The 21,694-nt window shown below is 39.0% G+C and overlaps 1 protein-coding gene across 2 annotated transcripts in view; it reads left to right on the top strand.

Annotated features, from left to right (window-relative positions):
* insyn1 (inhibitory synaptic factor 1) overlaps nt 1–20,864 on the top strand; it is a 46,022-nt gene extending 25,158 nt beyond the window's left edge. For both annotated transcript variants that reach the window (XM_085154927.1, XM_085154933.1), the window contains exon 3: nt 18,657–20,864. In XM_085154927.1, the coding sequence (XP_085011053.1) occupies nt 18,657–19,475 (819 nt within the window). In that variant the 3' untranslated portion in view covers nt 19,476–20,864. The remainder of the gene's footprint in view (nt 1–18,656) is intronic.
* The last annotated feature ends 830 nt before the right edge of the window (nt 20,865–21,694 follow it).

A 21,694-nucleotide genomic window follows, 5' to 3' on the forward strand; every position in this document is an offset into this window, starting at 1 on the left:
TGAGTCCTGGGAAGATGAAAATATTCATTGCTGTTGTCCTGAACACAGCATAATCATCTAGGATTTACGCTTCTAGCTTGTATCAAATTAATTGTGCACGGAGTGAGGAGGGTCGAGAGAATATCTCATAGAAATGGATTTCACCACGTCATCACACAAATGTATAAAGTAGAACTATAGTCTTTGTTTTCTTGTCTTTGATCACAGCAGAGTGCACATGGTTGCTGCCTTTACTAAAACACGGAAAAGCAGAGCAAAGATATGATGCGGCATTGTATATTAGCTCGTTTCCAGGCTTGTCACCACAGAATAAATAGGGGTGGTATGTACAGTATTTACATTGAAACAGCTAAAAAGGAAACACATGACGAGACCACTGCTTTAGGATTATCTAGTGGCTTTGAAGTCTTCTGCTGATGCAGTGGTTACTTTTGCCTGAACACTTAAGCCCCTAGATGAAACTTAGCAGGAATTATTAATGGAGGGCTACTTACCTTAAATGACAGAAACAGACTAAAAAAATGTGCATGTTGGTTTGATGTTACTAACAAATTTGTATGATTCAGAATCTTTATTCGCAATTGCCAACTGTTTGTTTTTTCTGGGATGAAGAAATCAAAGTCTGAAAAAATATAGTTTAAGAAATATTGCTTTTCCTGCCAGTTTGCTAATTTATTTTGGAGCATAGACAGTAGGTATTACTCCTCATAAGGCATTTCTACAGTGACTGCACTTTAGTTAAAGCCAGTCTCTGCAGGGCCTTTAAAATCCAAATTCCAAAAGAAGTTGGGATGCTGTTAAAATGAAAATAAAAACAGAAGGATTTTTAAATGTCATAAACCCATATTTATTTACAATACAAAAAGAAAACGTGAAAGGTTCAACAAGAACTCTTTGCATGAAAAAAAATCTTATTTTGAATTTGATATAAGAAAAGCATTTTAGAGTTATCATCTAAAAAAATCAAAATCCAGAGAAATCTCTGCACATAAAGGCCAAAAAACAATAAAACAGGCATGATTCTGTCATGGGAATCATTGCATAAGTTCGGGAACACTTGAAACACCAGATATCCCTGTTTGTGAACACAGTTCACCTGCATCCACAAATGCAGGTGAAAGCTCTATGATGAAAAGAACCCATACGCCAGCATCATCCAGAAACACTGCCATCCTCTCTGTGGGAAAGCTCAATTAAATTGAACTGAAGCAAAGTGGAAAACTGCTCTTTGGTCAGATGAGTTAAACTCAGAAATTATTTTTGGAAAACATGGATAAAGTGGTGAAGGACCCTCTCACTCAGACAGAATCTCTCATGGTACAGGGGTGCATTAGTGTCTATAAAATTGGCAGCTTTCATATGAGAAAAAGCACCATCAGTGTTGAAAGATGTATACAGCTATTAGAGCAATATATGCTCCCATCCAGGTGGCATCTTTTTCATGGAAGGTTTCCCATATTTCAGTGAAATAATGCTAAATCACACAACCCATGGCTTTTGCATTAGAAGAGTCCAGGTGCTGAATTGACCTCCCTGCACTCCAGACCTTTTACCAATTTAATCAATTTGGAGCAACAAAAAGAAAAAAAAAATACAAATTAGACTGTTGAGCAGTTAGAATCCTACATCAGAATGGGACAACATTCCTCCTTGAAAAGTCCAACAACTGTTCTCTTTAGTTCCTAGACAATTACAGACTGTTGTTAAAACAAGGAGGGATGCTACACAGTGGTAAGCACGCCAATGTCCCAAGTTTTCTGAGATGTTTTGCTGCCATCAAATTTAAAATGGCCTTATTTTTTTCTTAAAATTGCACATTTTCTTATTGTCAACATTTGATTTGTTTCTATATTCTATCATAAATAAAATATGGGTTTATAAGATTTGCAAATCATTGCATTCAGTTTTTATTTAAATTTCTGCTCCCAAACTTTTTGAGAACTGTGGCTGTGCAATAGTAAACCTGATACTGAACTGTGACTTAACACAGATTATAAGGAAAATATCTTACTACTATAAAATGATAGCAGCTTTTTGACTAGAATTGCATGGCGCGAACAGTTTTCTATGTGCCATCATAATCTGCAGATCTGGTCATTTCTCAGCCATATAAGATAACAAACCTTATGTGCGGTTCCACTTAAGGTGCTTCTTCTATCTAGTGTACGAAAAATGTGCAATTGAAAATGTCAATTTTACCACCACTTATTAATTTGCATTGATTATATCCGACAAGTGATGTTCACTGCAGATTTTAGGATTTGCAGCCTAAGGGAGCAGAAGCTTTACATTGGTGTCAACCACTCAATTCCTCCAAACTGACTAACGAAATTACTGCCCTTCAGAACAACAACTATTTCCTGATCTGACACCCGTATTAACAAGATGACATTATTTGTCATCGCTGTTGTCAATCTCCATTTGGAAAACAAATACATATTACGATCTGCCAAGATGATAGTTACATTTTGGCTAGGTTTAGTTTGATTTCAAATGAATACTTCATTAAGGTTAGACCTACGTTATCATTTTTATTACAGAGTAATGAGAGAATTGTGGTTTTAAAGGGAAAAAAAGAGGCACTCTCTTGTATTAAGGTTTAAAATGCTCATGAGAACCGTTAATGCATTATAAACTTTATTCATTAAGATAATTTTCTACTATATCATGCACAGATTAGGACATATTATTACATTAATTTCGGAAAAGAAATGCTCAAACAAAGAAGAGGCAGTGTCAGTGGAGTGGCCCAAAGTGAAGAAGGAACAAGTCATAATGAAGGGATAGATAGTGTGGAAATAAAAGATTGGAAAGAGAAGATTGTGCCACATTCATAAGCCCAGAAAAAGGGAGGGGTTGACAGTAAACCCTGTAAATCCATTTGGTTTTTCAGACATGGATGGAGAACAGAACTGACAATAGCTTGAGGGGCTAGTGCTCCATGGAGTGAATACCAGAGCGGAGGAGAGCAAAAATAAATAAAGAATGTGTCACCTAGTGGGAGGAGGCACCAAGGCAGGATCTGTCAGAACTCTGCTGCTGTCTGCAGATTAGATCTGGGGCTATTTAAAGAGGGAGAGCACGCCAGAGCCCCCAACACCAATGTCCACACTGCACCTACCACCAGCATAACATTACTGGCAGCCATCACCTTTTGAGAAAAAATATGATTCATAAGCGATGACTACAAAGGGCCAAGGGATGGGGACACTTTTTTCTGTCGTGACTGACCTGATCACATCGCGTGTTCTCTGAGTCCGTGCAGATAGATCCAAGGTCACGTAAGAGGGGAATTTGCATGATGATGTCATAGATGCAGTCAGGGCTGCCATATGCATTTTTTGGGGTTATATCTGGTCTATTAAAAAAAACATCTCAATAACCCTGAGGTCAGATTGACATGCTGCCATTCAAATAATCACCATTTCCCATCAGGATCAAAGTAACATGAGCCAGTCTGGCAGTCAGTCTGGCATGCACTGTATATATATATATCCGTTGTGCCTTTATGACAGTGTTTTTTTATTTTATAGGGGAAAAAAGAGCTAGTGATTGATGCATGTGTTTGTGTGGGTGTATGAGTATCTGCCAGAAGATATGAGTTTAGCTATGAGTATGAGAATGTGTGTGTATATACTGTAGTTTTGTTTTGTTTTTGTTTTTTTGGGGTGTGTGTGTGTGTTTGTGTTCTGTGAGTGCATGCTGTTTGTGTGTTTTCTGTCCTCCCACAGTAGATTGATTAGATAGAATGCTGCTGGCGAGGCCCTGCTGTGTGTTTGGTCACATCACTCTGACTCTGATGTTTCTCTCCTCAAATAAAGCAACATTAGCCCAGTCATGTTTGCCTCCCAAACATGAGCCAAGGATGATGAAGCTATGTGCACTACCAAACTGCAAGGCCTCATTTACCCTGTGATACCTTCTCCCTTTCCTGCTCCCTCTCATTCTTGCACTGCTGTCTCTTCCTCCAGGCTGCAGCAGACTGACTCTGTGCTACAGACTGAGTCATTCTCAGCCAGTCAGTTATCTCTCCATCCAGCCCTCAGATTTCACCACTCCTTTTGTTGTCATCAATCAAAGCTCAGCTGCAAGAAAGAGAGCGAGAAACCCATGAAAGGTGTCAAAACAGTGGCCAACTACGGACTTGCACTTGTAGATTGGCGCCGCATTTATGCACGAACACAAAATCCATGGATTATTAATGAAGCCCCTTTTCAAATGTTTCCAGGAACCTTGTAGAACGGTGTGTATGAAAAGCGAGGAGAATGCATCGGAAGGCGCTTTGGCGAACACCGATTGTTGTATCATGCAGAGTTGCAAAGAGTAGATTTGGAGGATGGCATTTGCTGGCAAGCAAATCATATAGGAGAGGGGGTCATGGACAAGTGCAGGTGAAGACAACGAAGCAACAAAATCTCAGTCATAACGATCCTCAAAAATGTTTTCCACAGATGGCTCAACAAGGCCCTCATACCATACTTCTACCAACTAATTACATGCTGCGCCTGACTTCGCACTCTCTCTTCCCTTGCCAAAGCCAAGTTTATTGAAAAGATGAATATGCTTTACGTAGAACAATACATCTCCATTCTTCACTCTTTCCAATTTGTGTCAACACAACAGTACAATGGGCCCAGTGTTTATGGACTAGAAATTCAACGCATGAAACGGAGATGAAGTGAGAGGAGAAAAGAATGGGAAATTGCCTCTCCTGTCGTTCACCTTCACTGTACATTGGTTATTTGTCTGCTGTAATTGCCCCTTTTATTGTCCCTGGAGAATGCAGGTAAAGGGAACCCCACTGCACTGTGTGTGTGTGTGTGTGTGTGTTGGTTTTATTAATACCACAGCAAAACCAGGGGCTGTATGAATGACTGACATAGCTACTGTGACATCACAAGTTGTGTTTTGAAGCTTTAAGATGAGGTCACCATCTTGGTTGCAAAAATTTTTTTTATTCAACAAGGCTGAAAATGAGTGACTAAGACCAAGAACTCAGCAGGAGAGTTTACAGAGGTCAGTACAGACAGCATTTTCCCCCTCAGACTTCAGAAGATATTTGGGTTGGATAGCTGTGGATTTCTTGCCCCTAAACTGTCTACTATGCCGTATTTGAGCTTGACAGTCCACAAAGGGCACGAGGGCAGACTTCTGGCTTAGTATAAAACAAATGAGTCATGCATATATTAATTTTAAACTTATTCTTTAAATTATTTACTTATTTAAATATGCAATAAAATACAGTCCTAGTTAAATATTTTCTTTCCTCTCACTTTTGTGAGATGTGTTTACCAGGCTCCTTTTGCCCAAAGGGGTTGTGTGACCGAGGTAATGCTTCTCCAAACACCATCGTGTTTCCCTGCCAACTCGACAACATATAATTATCAAGAGACACACAGACAGAAAGAGATAGACACATTAAATCACAAATCAAGAGAATTGTTAAGCAGAAAATAGGCGGTGATATTTCTTCAAGGGGGACATATATGTATCCTTGCCTCATTTCAGGCACGTAATCAATATGTTTTTGGGCTTATGGGTAGTATTTCAATATGTAATTAAAGGAACTGATCCATGCACATTGACTAATTGTTCTCTTGACGAGACGCCTGATGAAATCTATCCAAAACTGAGAGAGAGAAAGAAAGAAAGAAAGAGAGGATGTTACAGAGGCTTTTACTTAATGGGGAACAATAACAAAACATCTGGATTTTAATGACTAATTCATTGGCTGTATTTTACATTGGAAGTTGTTTAAAGTTCAGTATTGCTCTCAGATGATAAAACCTTGGATTAGGAAAAAAAATGAAGGGGAGGATATGTGAAATGTGCAAATAAATACATGATAAAGAGTGCATGGAGGCAGAGAGAACATCTATTAGTCAGGATGAATTTTGCAGTTTTTATTTGCTTAAGTTTAATTATATATGACATTTCGGCATTCCAATCAAAATAGTACATTGCTGTGAGTGTCCTTAAAGCATTCAAAACGTAGTCACTGTGGACCATATCAAAATACTGCAAATGTCTAACAAGCTTGCAAGTGCACGTCTGTTTCGCTCTCAGTATTCTGTGCTCGTTCGGGAATGCACGTTCAATAACATAATACCAATAATCAGAATACAACCTACAACGCTTACAGAAACACTAATTGCTTTATTGATAATTCTGATACTTCAATGATGGTTGACAGCTGACTTCCAAAATCATCGCAAATTCTGCTAAAGAAAATCCAGTATACACAAACATATCATACACGGTACCTTCAGTTTAGGCGTTTCTGTCGTTTTCACAGTTTGTCTCACGACTTAGAGCCAAGCTAAATATAGGAGAAGAGTTCAGATAATGACAAAGAAGGTCACTGCTGGACTTGCTATCTCTGCGAAGTCTGGCAAGAAGCCGGCTGCTTGTTCATTTCCATTGTTAGCGACAGCAGACTGTTAAGAAGATGTTATCCGCACATTAAGGGGGAGATGTGTTGACATCTGTCACCCTGATGATTGATTGCCTGAAGGAATATCTACAGTTTGCTAGATTTTAGTTGCTGTTTTACAAGATGCATTCTTTAGGTGGGTGGACAGGAGAGTTCCTATAAATAGGAAACCCGGTGGTGGCAAGGGAGTGATGGAGGCAGGTATATGTGGCAGCCAGATGGTGCCTTGTGGGAAATGTCTCCCAGTGATTTTGTTTGCAAATAGGTCTCTGTAAAGTCACCGGCTCTTTTCCTCCAACTTGCCTGCTGTTATAGGCAGAGCTTTAGGAACTGCCATATCTGATAAAGGTGCTGCCAACTCAAAGATGTCCTGCCGCTTGCCAAAGAGAGAGTGAAAGTGACGCACTGTGACAGGTTTTGTCACTCTCTGAGGCGACCGCCCTACAGATTGTCACAGATAGAAATGGCAGAACCCTGGAAGCAATGACAAATTGTTTTGAGAGAAAGAGGTAGGAGAGCAAGCCATGCCAATATCTGTGGCCTACTTCATAACCACGGTGGGGAAGGAGGGGAGCTATCATCGTTGAGTCAAAGCATGTGTAAGTGCATGGTCTTAGCTTGTTTGATTTCCAGCATAATGATGCTGCTGTTACATACCTGCAAGAGAAACACTGGACTCTACCTTTGATGGTAAAAGTATTAATGTTGTTCACAAGAACAATTCTATTATAAAAAAAATTATAGCCAAAACTCTCTCTAGGTCATCAAGAGAGCAATCATTGATTTGTTCCACTGGACACTGCGAACACAGTAACAGAAGCCAGGGTGATTCCACAGAGATATGGGCACATTTTCTGGTTCATAAGTGCTAGCACCTCAACAAGTAAAACTCATTCGGGTGTAAGAGCTCAAACAAACATTTTACGAGTACACAAATTTAATCTGCAGTGTCTTTCTTAATAGAGCAGGCACATGTTTGTATATCTTGAAGCCTTCAGTGCAGCGGGTTCTCTGCTTCAATCTGTGATTCAGGAGAAACCAACACAATTATTAAAAAGACATTTCTTTTGAAAGATCACGTATTTACTGTGGAAATGTATTTGTACTAAATGAGATGTGTCTTTTTTAGATGTGTGTTTTTGGAACTATTTTAAAGTTGAGGATTATGTCAATAACACCTTTAGATAATATATATCACTGTAAATAGGATAGCATAGCGGTTATTGTGGGAAGGTAAGATACCACGCTTATTTTAAACACCTCACTCCTCCAGACAGTTAGTCACAGTTAAAGGGCTGCGGATGAAAATGCTTTGTTGATAAGAGGTCAGAAGAGACTTTCTTTCCCCAGGTAAACAGTGTAACCCCCCAAAAAAGAGTTGATCTACAACAGGAGTTAAAAATGTGGTCATAAGATGATTTGATTTATTATGATAGAGATTAGCAGGTTAGCGTTTGTCATTCTGGCAAAGATTGTCATTGTCCATATTGTATGAGTTTGCTTTCAAACAGCTGCAAAGTTTTCAGGAGCTACAAATGATTCATCCTTGGCTGGCATAGCAGTTGCACCTGAACATGGTCACACTCTTTTAGTAGGACAATGCACTATCTGACTAAGCATGTATCATTTCAAGGAAACTCCAGGTAAGCTTGAAGGAGGATGAATGAAAATGCTTCTCAACAGAAATGTGTTTCTGCCCACTAATGCACACCGCATCATCCTCTGTGGTATGCTTCTGAGTAATAATGCTGCCACAAACACTGGCTAGCCAATCTTCACTAAAGGCCAAAGAAGATGGAGCAGAAGTGAAACAGCAATTGAATATTCCTGAGGTCCATCATTGCTTCCATAAAGGCTCAGAGAGAAGGTTAAAATAAAAATAAATTGCATTAGTTTTTGGGGTTTTTTTTTCTCCTCTGTGCCTCAGTGTTTTCACAGAGGCCTGTAGATCTAGCTATATTTGTTGGGTAATGATATATGTGTTCACACTATAAAAGAAAATGGGAGCACACTCCCATTAAGATAAGTGCTGCAGGCCAAGGAAACCTAGAAATGCCACTGGCATATTGATTGCATGCCCTGTATTAATAGTAGGGTTAGCTGCTGCTCTCTCAGCCCCGAACAGTTCAGCCACTGTCAGACAGCATTTAGCTGTAATGGAAACTAAGCTTATGTTAAAACAAAATGAAACATAGAACTAGTGAACTGAAAATGCAGCTAGTAGTCTGTTGATTTATCGTACTTTAGCCCAATGTTTGTTCAAGACATATTTTAGATTACTGAGACTGTCATTATGGCAGAATTATTATGTAAAAATATATAGATAGTGTTACTGGTTATTTATTTATGAATGTTTGACATTTATAATCAATCGGACAGAAAAACATTAACATTTTTACTTTATTGACACTGATTATCAGCAATGGGCTTGTTTTAAACTTCCATGCAAACATACAATAGAAAATGTTCTGTGACCATACAATGAAAAGCTGTTAAAATCACTTAAATCACACACAAAGATTATTAACAAACACTGACCCTAACAAATCACATTTATCTAGTATGAGGCAACTAATTTCGCACCAATAACGTAGCAACAAAGAGGTGGAGGAACATAATCTCCTGTGCTCAGTGCATGTTAGTAGACCTTTCTACTTGGTAGAGGTAATAAGGCGTCCTTTTTATGTTGTTTTGATGTTGCTGCTTGATTTTATTTACTGTTTTAGACAGGATTGAAAAAAGGAAGAGAACATCTATGCACTGTCAGACACCACTGTTTCTCAGCTTCTTTTACTTTCTCAGTGCTTAGTGTGTAATATATATTGTAGGGGTACAAATGTTGCTTGTAATGAATTTGGAATAGTTCAGAAAGCATTTCATGATATGAAAATGTTATTTCTGTGCAGTTTTCAGTAGGTTTCTGCAAAGTATTAATACATTCTTCAAAATATATACTACAGGTGTATCACAATGAACTGTCAATGCACATACTGCAGACTAGACTCCACCAAATGCTATCGCTAGTTGCACTCCATATGTCAGGGAGAGCAAACAGTGGATCAAAATCATTACTATATGGTGGTAAAGCAGGGCTGTAAGCAACTGGTTAAAAAGCTCGGCTTTTACATCATTGTGTTACATCATTACAAGCAGAAAATACTTTTATAGTTTTATGAGGTTCCTGAAGAGTTACAAGCTTAAGTCACCTTCATTTTTGTTATGTTAAAGTTTTAAGCAGTTATTTTACTTATTCTGGTGAAAACTCTACCCCATCTACGTTTGTGCTTAAATTTGACTTGTGCTGTATCGCTACTATTGCACTATAATGCTGCTGCTCCCGGCACCTTATTACAAGAGATTGACACTTAAAATTAGGTAATATGTTAATGGCCGTAGCTTATTGGAAAAGAAGGATGGAAATGTCCTCAATTTGCATCCATTTATAAATTCTGCTGCCTGCAAGTTGTAATCACCTGTACTTGAAATATTGTGATATGACAAAGGCTTTATAGACCACCCATTGTCTTGGCAGAAGATGAGACATTTTGCAATAAAGTTCAGTTGCTGGCATACATGATACACGGGTGATTAACAGCAAGCTGTGTGGGTGGAGTCATTGAGATTTACACATCCACATATCAGATCTTTCAAAAGCTGACCACACATACAGCTGCCTGTTCTACTTCTCCACTAACTGAGCTGATAGATTTGACCACAGATTCTTTTAAGGAAAGAGAAAAAACATGTTGTCTGCTGTTTAAAAAAACCCTTTGTCTTCAAGGTAGTTTTTTAGCAACTTGGTGTGCTGGGTTTGCAATTCCATTTACACTCCTAGAGTTGGGGGAAAAAAGTAAGTCCTGCTTCATTACTGATATGTTGTTAGGCAATATTTTCAGCCACAACCCAGGGAAGAGAACTGTATTGTAAGGACTTAATTACAGAAAGAGAGCAGGTGATCAATAGCAATGTGTGAATCTGCATGTTAGTGGTAATGTGAGAGGTGCAAATGGTGTTTTATTGTAGAACATGTTTTTGAGGGTATGAATATGTCCTCACAGACAGAAAGAAAAGCAGGAGTAAAGCAGACAGAAGAATTTAAAAAAAAAATAAGTTAAAAGTAAAAATAAAACTGCATGAAGATTAGAATTTCTTCCCTGTCAGTCTTTCACCTTCTGCTTGGTTTCTCGATCTGTCGGATTGTTCCTCGATTTAGATCATGCAGACTAACATGCAGATATACATCTTTGTTTGCCTGACTATTTTGGCCAATGCTGATCAAAACCATTTCAAACGATGTAATGCTTGGACTACCGCTGTTGCTGCTTATATATGTCGGTGCTCTCCACTAAAATACAGCACAAATAAATAACTCAAACCCCAAGATGCACCCAACTTCAATTATTTCAGCATGTTAATTCAGTCAGTAATGAGATGGGTATATATTTAATATTCCATCAACATTAACTGTTTGCTCGACTATGCACATCGTCTGATGCAAATGAGCTTTGACAGCCCAGAAAATGTGTTTATATTCTGCTGTGATGTTAATGTAGTAACATGTTTACACCAATTTACTGCCATAGTAGGAATTACATGAGAAATTGTTACTGTAACAAATCAGATCAACTGTAAGTACGCTAAATCTAAATTTATTTAAAACATTGAAATTATGATTAGTCATTGGCATAAAATGGGATAAGCATGCAGCTATAGAATGGACTGTGTATTTCCCCACCCCCTCCCCCTCGTCGGGATACACTTATTATCTGCTTATTGGCTGGCATGGAGACACACTTGCAGTTTCTGGTATTCTACCCTCTGCCCAAGAGATTCCCCCCATTTTCCAGTGCAGGTCAAATACATTTACCCTTCAACCCAACCCACAAAAGACAGAAGACACCATGTTGCTAATAAAAACTCTGAGTCATTAAAATGGGTCAGTGTGGCCTGACTGCACTCACATGATCCATTTTTCCTTGCATGTGACCAGCATGACCTGACGGTACACAGGCCTAATCCACCTGCTATCTCAAGGAAGCAGACAGACTGAGGAGCCCCGTAGCGTGGCCCTACCATCTTTTTCTGGTCATTACCGGCACTAGGCCTCTCAACACGGATAGAAGCAATGAAGGAGAACCTCAATAAATGATCAGTGTGCTCTGCCAGCACCAACACATGCTGCATCTGCTACCTCCCTATTGCTGGAAGACAATCTTCCCATTTTCCTCCCTCACTGATTGTACAACCCATAGCCTCTCGAAGTATGATATGATAAACCTTCCAAATTTGCCATAGAGTACGAATATAAGACAGTCCAGTCTAACAGTCTAATGACCTAAATTTGGCTAAGGAAGTGGTTGATTGCCCAGGCCTACAGGGACTTCAGAAGCCCACCTCTTCTAAAGCCCCACAGGGATAAATGAGGCCCATTATGTGCTGAAGTTTGTAATGATGCTTTTGATTAGTGAGTTGTCAGGAGGTACTGGCCGTATGCTCATCACAGCGTTGTTTAGCACTTTAAGGCCTCCATAAAGATGAGTGTTTTTTGAGAAAAGATGAAAAAGCAGCAGGCATGTGCCTAATGAAGTCTCAAGCTTATAGCCCCTCTCATGACAGGATAATTACACCAAATGCTTCCAGCGAACACTTCAAAGGACATTTATCCCTGTGCCAACACTAAGCAATACATCTGAGCAATCAAGATGGCCTGACCCTAATCAGGTCCCCCTAGCTTGTCTGCAATGTCTTCTGCCCAGTGACTCATTGGTCTGCAGAGTGAACTGTATTCAAATCCCGACCATGCTCAATATACTTGGCTAGGACAAAGTGCTATGGAATTTTGTACAATGGAAATGCATGAGAAGCTAACCGATCTCAAGTAGGTCTTCTTTAGTTTTTGTAACATGTCCCACAGAACGGTCCAAGATCAGTGGCACAATGATTCAGTTACACACTGAGTGATTATAGGTTTTCTGGGGTAAGATATCAATACAGATTTTAGGGAAAAAATTCTGATGTGATAAATAAGCTGAAATTAGGTCTGTCAAGATACTTAATGTAACGTATTATATATCATACCGTAAATCAGCGACACCATTGACTCTGATGTGATTAGAGGGATGCACCAAACTGCACTGATTTGGATCAGATAACTATCTGCTCCAGATTCAGAACCATAAATAAGATACTGTAACAATGTGATGAACTGTTCAAATCGCTGTTGTTCTTTAGCACACCTAGCAGGAGAGGTGAGGAAACATGGGGGAAGCTAACGGCAAAGCAGCACAACGGAAGTATTTCACACCTGTTATATCAACAGATTTTCTTTGTATGTTTGAAAACATTTTTATTCAACTGTAAATAAAATAAAAACTGGGGGATCTGACAAGACAAAAAACAAACCAAAACTGAGACTAGACAATGCTTTGGCTCTTGTCTCTCATCCACTTTTTATGTTACACGAGATTTTTCAAGACCTTGCTTGCGTGTGCATATTATCTGACATGAAGAGTAACGGATATTCATTTGTCATCTGAATCACATTTGCAAACCCTCTGTTAAGCAGCCCCGTCTCCTTTCATGCATATGATTAGGGGGGAATGGTGCAGCATCTATTCCTCTGCATTAACCTAAGTTCACACAGTCTGGAAAAATATATTCTGAAGGGCAGCTGAAAAAATGTTAAGCTTTATTAAAGTGATTCATAAATTAGTTTGTAGTTTGCTCCATTTTGAAACAGAGACACTGTGGTTAGGTTGTTATCAATGGTACTGCATTATTCTGCCCCGATGCACAACCCTAATCACACTCCAAGCAAACAATGTCATGTGTAAAGTTCTGCCCGAAGCTTTTACTCAATGAAGTCTAAACTCTCAAGCCAAGCAACATTCTGTGCAGATATGAAATACTTGCATGTTCTTCACATACAGCAGGGTAATGTTCAGTACATTACAAATTTTAAAATGCTCCCAGAATTCCATTTTATCCGGTAGTGAATAAAGATGTCTGGAAGAGACTGCACAAGTTTACAAGTCACTGGACAATTTTGCTAGTGAATCTGGTAAATATGTCCTTTCAGCGTAAGTCGGGGATGATAAATTAGGTTCTGGGGGATAAGATAAACCATATCATAAAAATATGAGTGGCTTGGATGCCTCCCTCTTCTCGGCTTGAGGAGAATTCAATTGAGGGGAAATAAGGAGAGGATACAGAGTAAGAAGGAGCTGCAAAACTGCTGGAGTTAACTGCATTAAAACAATATTTGTGAAGCCTTTACTTACAAAGCCAGCATGCAAGGCCATTTTGATAATTGCTGAGACTTCCTAACTGGCATTAACCGCTTTCAGTGCTGAAAGTGCTGCACAGTGGAGGGCTGGAAATCTATTGTGACATGTTGAGAAAGAAATAACACTTAGATTTGTTTGAATAGCGCCTCTGAACATTTGAGATTTTCCCATGGAAAAAAAAAGCAAAGCTATGCTAGACGCTGGATGCTGCATAATTAACGAACAAGCACTGCAAACTTCTCTCAGTCTGCTCTGAAAATGACTCCTGGAAGAACGGGTGGCACAGGAACAGATGGAGAGAGGCCACTTGAACACAGCGTAATGAAGTGATCCACAGAAAATTCACTCATACTGCGTGCATTTCAAATGAACCCAGTGAGGGTGTTATGTCTCATTTATTTTGGTAACTCACACCTGATTTATTTTTTTTACATATGTACAAACTGCATTGCTACTGATAGCATATTTCAGAGCTGTTTTCTACTTTCTGGTAAACACTAAAATATGTAATGCATACGGAAAACCAGATACCCTTTCTACTGGCATCATTAGAAACATGTTAAAGATGCACTTTTATGTAAGACTTGCAAAGAATTGTGATTCCCATCTGTTTACTAGACAGCTAACAAAAATCTTTCCACACAGAAAACCATCAATGCGCATCAAAACAAGCGATTCCAATTAAACGTCTGCTTAAAGACCAACTGAGTGATTAGAACATGTGGTAAATATACCCTCCTCATCAGAGGCAATTTCACACCTAAATTTTCACATTTGCTGATTTTGACCTCTGTCTGAAATTTTCAACAACATATTAAACAACCGATCTAGGAAAAAATGTTACAGTACTAATGTTCTGGTACAATTTTAATTAGCCATAAGAGAGAAAAGACACTCACTTTGGGAGAAAGAAATCAGGTGCCCAGCTACAATAAATAAATCAAGAGACCAGGTGGTGCTGAATATTACAGAAAAATCACCACTCCTGAGGGGGGGGGGGGCCTTCATTAATAGTTTTACACAAATCTGTGCTAAATAATCCTTGCCTGTCTTTTCCGTCACTCTGCCTTTCTGTTACAGACAAGGCTGGAGGGTGCCCTCTTTCAGTCTGACCCTCAATTACCCAGACCATCATTTCAGACAGGTGTTGAGGTACAGTAATAAAACCTCGCCTGACGCTACTGAGGCAGCCTCTCTTTTAAAGCACCTCAGAGAGCTTTGAAATGACTCAACTCTCTGTTGATCAGGTGATATGCTCACAATTGACTTGTGACTGCTGGTTGATAGTGTGCAATGAAACAGAAAAAAAAAAATCACAATGCCATTTATTACTCAGTTTGTGTGTATGTGTGATTCTTCCTGGGCAACCGTTAATCTAAAATAAACAAATCATGTTCTGCTTACCATTCACACACAGAAAATCATAGTTATTGTTATAGTCATCATACTTTTTAATAGTTTCTATAAGACAGCATTTACAGTAAAGCGAGTAAGTGAAGTTGTCAGCAGAGGCATGGAGAGAAAATTATAGACTGAAGTTAAAGTCTAATCCCCAGCACTTTATATCCATGCTTATACTATACATTACTGCTTAACTGTGTTGCAAATGGAGTCTTTTCAGTCACAAGGATATGCCATCACCGCATCATAAACTTTGTAGTATGAATGTGCCGTGAAGTCTGTTGGGGATACACAGTCTGACTCCAGAGGTTTATCACAACTTTAAGCTTCCAGAATTTTTACATTTTTGGAGGAAATAAAAACAAAAGAGAACTCAAAATAAGCACCTTATGAGCTAACCACTATTTACCTTGTAGGCCTATGTTTCAGACAATAAAAACCATACGCACATCGGGGGAGGGGGGGGGGGTTATAGCTTGTTTGTGTACATGATCTCTGGAGTGCTTTCATTTATTTATTTATTTTTCCAGTATATGATTAATAACCCACGTGCAGTGATGTCCACATGAGATAAAGTTCCGTGTTACACGTTTCATAATTACTTCATAATGCCTTCTCATAATGCATCTGCTATTTCCAACACATTGTGCACAGTGTTAATAACTTGTTCCTGATGTGTTCATTCATCCTTTGTGCTAAAATAATCTTCTCATCCAATTCCATCCATAGATCCTTCATCACACACTCTGGAGAAAAAAAAAGCAGAGACTAGACTTCTTTGTTGTTGCATTGAGCATGTGCAGCATTGTGACAAAAAGAATCAGCAGATCCTGCAGGCTGAAACTGTTATCAAGCTAAATTAGCCCACTATATACTGCAGGGAGAGGTCACGCTAAACAGTTGAAGCATGCAGGAACGCCTTTTAAAATAGAAAATAAGCAGGTTCAGGGTCACTGCAGAGGTACAGCAACACTCGGTATGTATTTGGCAACTAGAATCTCGATTTGTGCATTACCTGTTACCTTTCTCTGAACTTACCCCGGTATGCTGTAAGTGCGCCATCTGTTTAAACGCAAATTAGAAGATTTAAAGAAATGACTTGTTGCTCATGGCAATAACTACTAACCAAACAATAATAAATTCGGGTTTAATAGCAGGGTTGAGAAATACGTCTGATAGCTATTCTTTTAACACACTGATTAAATTAGGTTTTGCAATCAAGTAAACAAAGCTATTCAGACTCCTCTGGCCCTGAAAACATCTTACATTAATAGCTCCATGAGTAAAAGTCTGCAAATCACATAGCAAACAGGTGGAGTAATTCAAGGATTAGAGGATTCATACAGCCTAGTTCCCTCCGGGCAGCATGCCAGTGGAGAAGCACAGTCCAGGTACTCATGAGGTGCACGATGCCATAACTGGCAGATCTGCAGAGAAGCTCATTGACAGATGAGCCAATGCTGTGCGTGCAGAGGTATACAGCCAGATTCAAAATGCAGGTGCTTTGACTTATCAGCACCAAGGAAAATTCAGGATTCAGATAAAACAGCAGCAAGGAGAATCTAACCATGCTTGAGCCAAATTTAGGATGGAAGATTTATTCAGTTTTATTCTTAAGCTTTTTATTGAGCACACGAGCAGCAAGTTTGAATTTACAGCTTTTAAAGTTGGACAAAGAATGAATTACAATAGCAATTCCACATACAGAGATAAGACTTGGAGTTTTTGATACAAGCATACTCATTTTGTAGTCATAAGAGTCAGAAAGAAGCAAGCACTGCAAATAATTATAGGGGGGGGCGAAAAGAGATCATATTCAACAAATCTCAGGGTGAAACTACACTTTCTCTGCTGTTCGGCAGCAATTACAGGGCAAATTGAGGTGTACACATTCTAAAAAAAAAAGTTTTCTGAGTTCAAAACACTGTGCTTAATTGCTGAATAGTTTGGGGAAATGTATCATTTACAAGCTACATGAATGCTGAGTGTTTTCATTTCACAATAGATTGTTGGTGAGAGCAGAACATGCTGATTAAAGGTGCTAAAATGTCAAGTACAGAGGGCTCGGATTTTAGGTGCTGTCAGCAAACCAGCATGATTTCCACTGAAGTGCTTTCTATTCATCAAACACTCAACACTGCTGCTGATGACAAAGGCATTGAGGTTAATTTTGAGGTAATAATAAATGAAATGCTTTTGTGGTACATTTCTGTGCAGCAGGTGAACATTTGAGTTTATTTTGTTTGACATGGGCATTACAATAGCATTACAAAAGCACTACAATTAACATCAAAGTGCAGGCATCAAAAGCACTGGATTAGGGGTTCATACTGTAAAGCTATAGGTCTAAGAAGGTTTATCTCATTTTAAAATGAATCAGCTACTGGATTTAGGATACACAGCTTGGTCTTAGAGGATTCTTTGGAGCACGTGTGTTGCCTTTTCTGTCTCAAGTCTCTTTCATGCTACAGGCTCATTCCACAGGATTGTTTAATTTTGTCTTAATATAACATGAAGTAAATTTTTTAACACCTGTCTGAGGAAAACCTTGGTGGAAATAAAGACAATTTCCAAACTATGAACAAACAATTATAGATTTATGGATGAAAGGAGAGTAATGGCAAGCTGTAAAGGCAAACTCTGAGTAAATGTTGGCTTTTGTTAAACTTCCCAGTGGGGGGCAATTCAGGGACATGCGAAACATCTAGAGATTTCATATAATTGGAGTCGGTCTATTCATGTACTGTGTGTGCAAAAAGTAAGACCATTATCCCTCTTTGCATTTTTTTCTACAAGTGCAAAAATATTTCTTTTTCAGTATGCATTTATGACATAAATATGCAAAAATGGCAAAAATGCACATGCTATGTGTTCTAATTATGTTAGCATATAAAAGTCCAGCCAAAACAGAGCAGGTGATACGTGCACTTTTTTCTATGTATAAAAAGCTTAATATACATTATTACGCATTATTTTTTCAGAAATATAACTTTTAGCTTTTATCCAAATTATTTTGCCTTCATAAGCTTACCTTTGGACACAGAGGCCTTTGGAGGTAAATGATAACAATGACATATTGGAGGTAAAATGCACTTTATGCTACTTACTATTGGACTAAACATAAAGTAAAGGTCAAGTTGAATTTTTGTAAGCTCTTGGTCGTAAACTAACAAGAAGTAGAATTAGATCTTGATTCCAAAACAGGAGTTAGATTGAATTGCATTTACTTTCCTAAGAGAGAAATAATTGCACCAGATATTGCTTCAACTAATCCATTAGCTTTAGAGAAGTTTATCATTAACTTGAGGTCATGAGGTAAAAGTCACTACAGTTGGCTATTGATTCATTCTCTGGAAATCTTGGCACAACATAAAAAATTTAGTAGCAATTGCACTTAAATCTCTGAACCATTGTTCAGAGATTTATGATTGGATCTTTGTGGCTGTTAAGGTTAAAAAATAATAATAATATCTGGATCAAAATAATCTCTCTTCCCATTCTATCTTTTACCTAAAACTGTTTATTCTCTTTCACAGGTGGTGGGTCAAATCGATAAACTAACGTCTGACTTTGACTTTGACCTGGAGCCAGATGACTGGACCGTGGCCACAGCCAGCAGCACGTCCAGCAGTGAGCGGGGCTTGGGAGAGGCCTTCCGATTGGACTTCCTCAATGCAGATGTCCTTTCTGACAGCTGGGAGTTCTGCAGTTATCTGGAGGCTGCTGGTGCAGCCGCTCGCAGATCTTGCGGGCAACCAGGAGATCCACAGCAGGAGATGGGTCGTGGGACCAACCTCACCCAAACACAAACCCCCACCCCACCCCCCACCACTGCGTCTGTCTACTCTCAGATGAATGGCGGGCTGCCCATCCCCAATGGGCCACGCATTATTACTCCAGATTCATCGAGCGAGGAGGCCAGCAGCTCCACGCACAGCCACAAGACTTCCCGTACCTCTGGCACAAGAGAAAGAGTCCGCTTCAGTGACAAAATTCTGTACCATGCATTGTGCTGTGACGATGATGAAGAGGAGGAGCAAGAGGAGTTACAAGAGGATAAGAGTGGCTATGCTACACCAGATAGCGATACTGAGCCCAGCCTCCTGGCCAGCTCAGTTGCCCCCAAACGTTCTTCCTCTGAGCACTCACTCCTCCATAACTGTCTGGACCCTTCTTATGTCTCCTCACCTGTGAAGGGGACGACAGGAGCTCACACACTACCCAGGAAAGGTCTCTTAAACCCCGGCTGCCGCAAAAAACTGTTACGAAATAGCAGCACACAAACTGTCTCTGACAAGAGCACCCAAACTGTACTGCCCTATATTCCAACCAAACAGAAAACAAAGGACCACTAAGAAAGCCCGAAGTTTATCGTAAAATCTCATGAAGGACTGTGCATTATTTAATATTAAATACATAGCTCATAGATTAATACACAAATAAATTAATTACTAAATAAATAAATGATATATGGGAAATCACTTGACTACATAAAGTCATTCTGAGGCTCAGGGAAAACACGATGAATTGAAGTCAAACAGATCAAAAGGGTAAAAAGTTAGAGGCAGATCAAAAGGTTCTAATTTTAAAACACATACTGAGTGGACTCACCATGTTGGAATATTTCAAATGATTTCAGAGATTTAAAAAAAAAATCATTTTTATCAGAACATTTAAGTGCTCAAAATCACAAGAATAAAAATATGAAAAGTTTATTTTCCACTCCTCACACCACACTATAACTTAAAAATTGCTATAATGTGGATACAGAAGGTTGCTCATTCTGTACTGAATCTGTATAAACACTGTCTTTTTTCATGTTCCAGGATTTTAAATGTTAATGAGATGGTTGCTTCCAGCAGGGATATGTATCTGGATGCACATGTCAAGCCTCTTCTTCTCACTGATGTCAACAAATGATTCTGAGTGAAGAGCCGGAGAACAACGCTATTTATCTGCCCTTGATTTTATAAACACCAAATTCGGCGCTCTTCTCGATCTGCAGGAGAAGCTGCAACACATAACATAAAACTGACAGAAAGGGGGGTAAAAAAGAAAATAAAAACAGATATATACATTGTCATTTCAGAAGGTGCAGTTTACAAAGGTGCCATTTTCAATTTTTCTCTTCCTACCAGTGACGTCATTAGGCTTAGGATTTGAGCTGAATAGCAGTCCACAAAAAAGTGCTAAAGGTTTTTGTCTCTTCATTCAGTTGCCCAGTGGGGAACTGAACTCAATAGAGCAGCATTTTATTCACAGGGCTGACGCCAATAAGCATTCCTGATCAATATGTTCGAGGGAGGTTGCAGTGAGAAGTCTCTCTGCTGAGCATGCATGCCACTCTCCTGGGATCTCTGAACAAAAACTCACAGTCAGATCTATTTACTTACACTAAGCGAAACAAAAATTAGAACTGTTGCCCTAAAGAACTGACATTTCAAAAGCTGTGTGTCCAAGAGTGAGAGTTGATGGTGAAAAAACAGAGACCGTTAACGTTCAAAGATTTTCTTCTACAAAGCAATAATCTACCCTGGGGAACAGCTTTGTGAGTATGGTCCCTGACTTGGAGTTTCAAAAGAAAAAGTTAAATGTTGCAGTCTTTATAGGAAAACCTTCTTTGTCTCCCATGAAGCTGACCTTTTTGCCTCTGATGACCATAACCTTTCACGGTAGGAAGACTCTGCTTGCAGTATACTATTCTACCATACACTCTCTTATTCCACTTAATACAAAAAACAAAACATGAAATATTGCAAAAAATATTAAGTAAATAAGCTTTGTATTCAAAGGATCACCCTAAAAGATTGACTTTATAAAGAATTATTCCACATTCCCAAGTTGGTGTTGTTTATTAGCATAAACGAACAAAGCTATGCCACCACACAGGAAAGACATCAATTGCAGGAAAACAAACTAAGCCCTTATTTTGATGCCTATACACCTGCCAGATATTACAATGCATTTCCACTCTACAGGTTTTATAAGTCATATCTGCAATGAAATCACTTTTTCAAATATAGACCTGTTTGGCACAGGCATAGAATACATTATCATTGGGGACAGATTTGAGATTTTTGGGCAAAACATTAGCAACGTCTCTTTTGCCAACAGGCTCATTATTCATCTCTAATAGGACAGAGCTTTGTCCTCGGTTCTCTGTAGGACAAGGGTGGGAGGCATCCAAAGGTTATGAAAACCTGAGCACACTGATGCCAAATCATCTGCCTACCAGGAAGTTCATTTCATGATGCCACCAGACACAAAAACAGATGTGTGTTTGTGAATGTGTGTGTGCATGTGCGTCTCTGTCTGTATCTTCATTGCCTTTATGTCTACACACTCTCTGAGGAGATGCATGGTATTTTCTGAATTACACCTAACATACAATTTTATATTTCCCTGTCATAGCAATTAATGGGGATCAATACAAATAGACACAGCACATCCCTCTGGAAGTCATTTGGCCAGACTAGTCCATAAGACAAGATTAGACAAAATCTCCTTCAGAAGGCTGAAGTGAGTCATGCCATCTGTATTTTGACATTAGCAGTGGGCATGCATTAGTTCAAAT

The sequence above is a fragment of the Neolamprologus multifasciatus genome, chromosome 1 (assembly GCF_963576455.1).
Source record: "Neolamprologus multifasciatus chromosome 1, fNeoMul1.2, whole genome shotgun sequence".
Lineage (NCBI taxonomy): Eukaryota > Metazoa > Chordata > Actinopteri > Cichliformes > Cichlidae > Neolamprologus > Neolamprologus multifasciatus.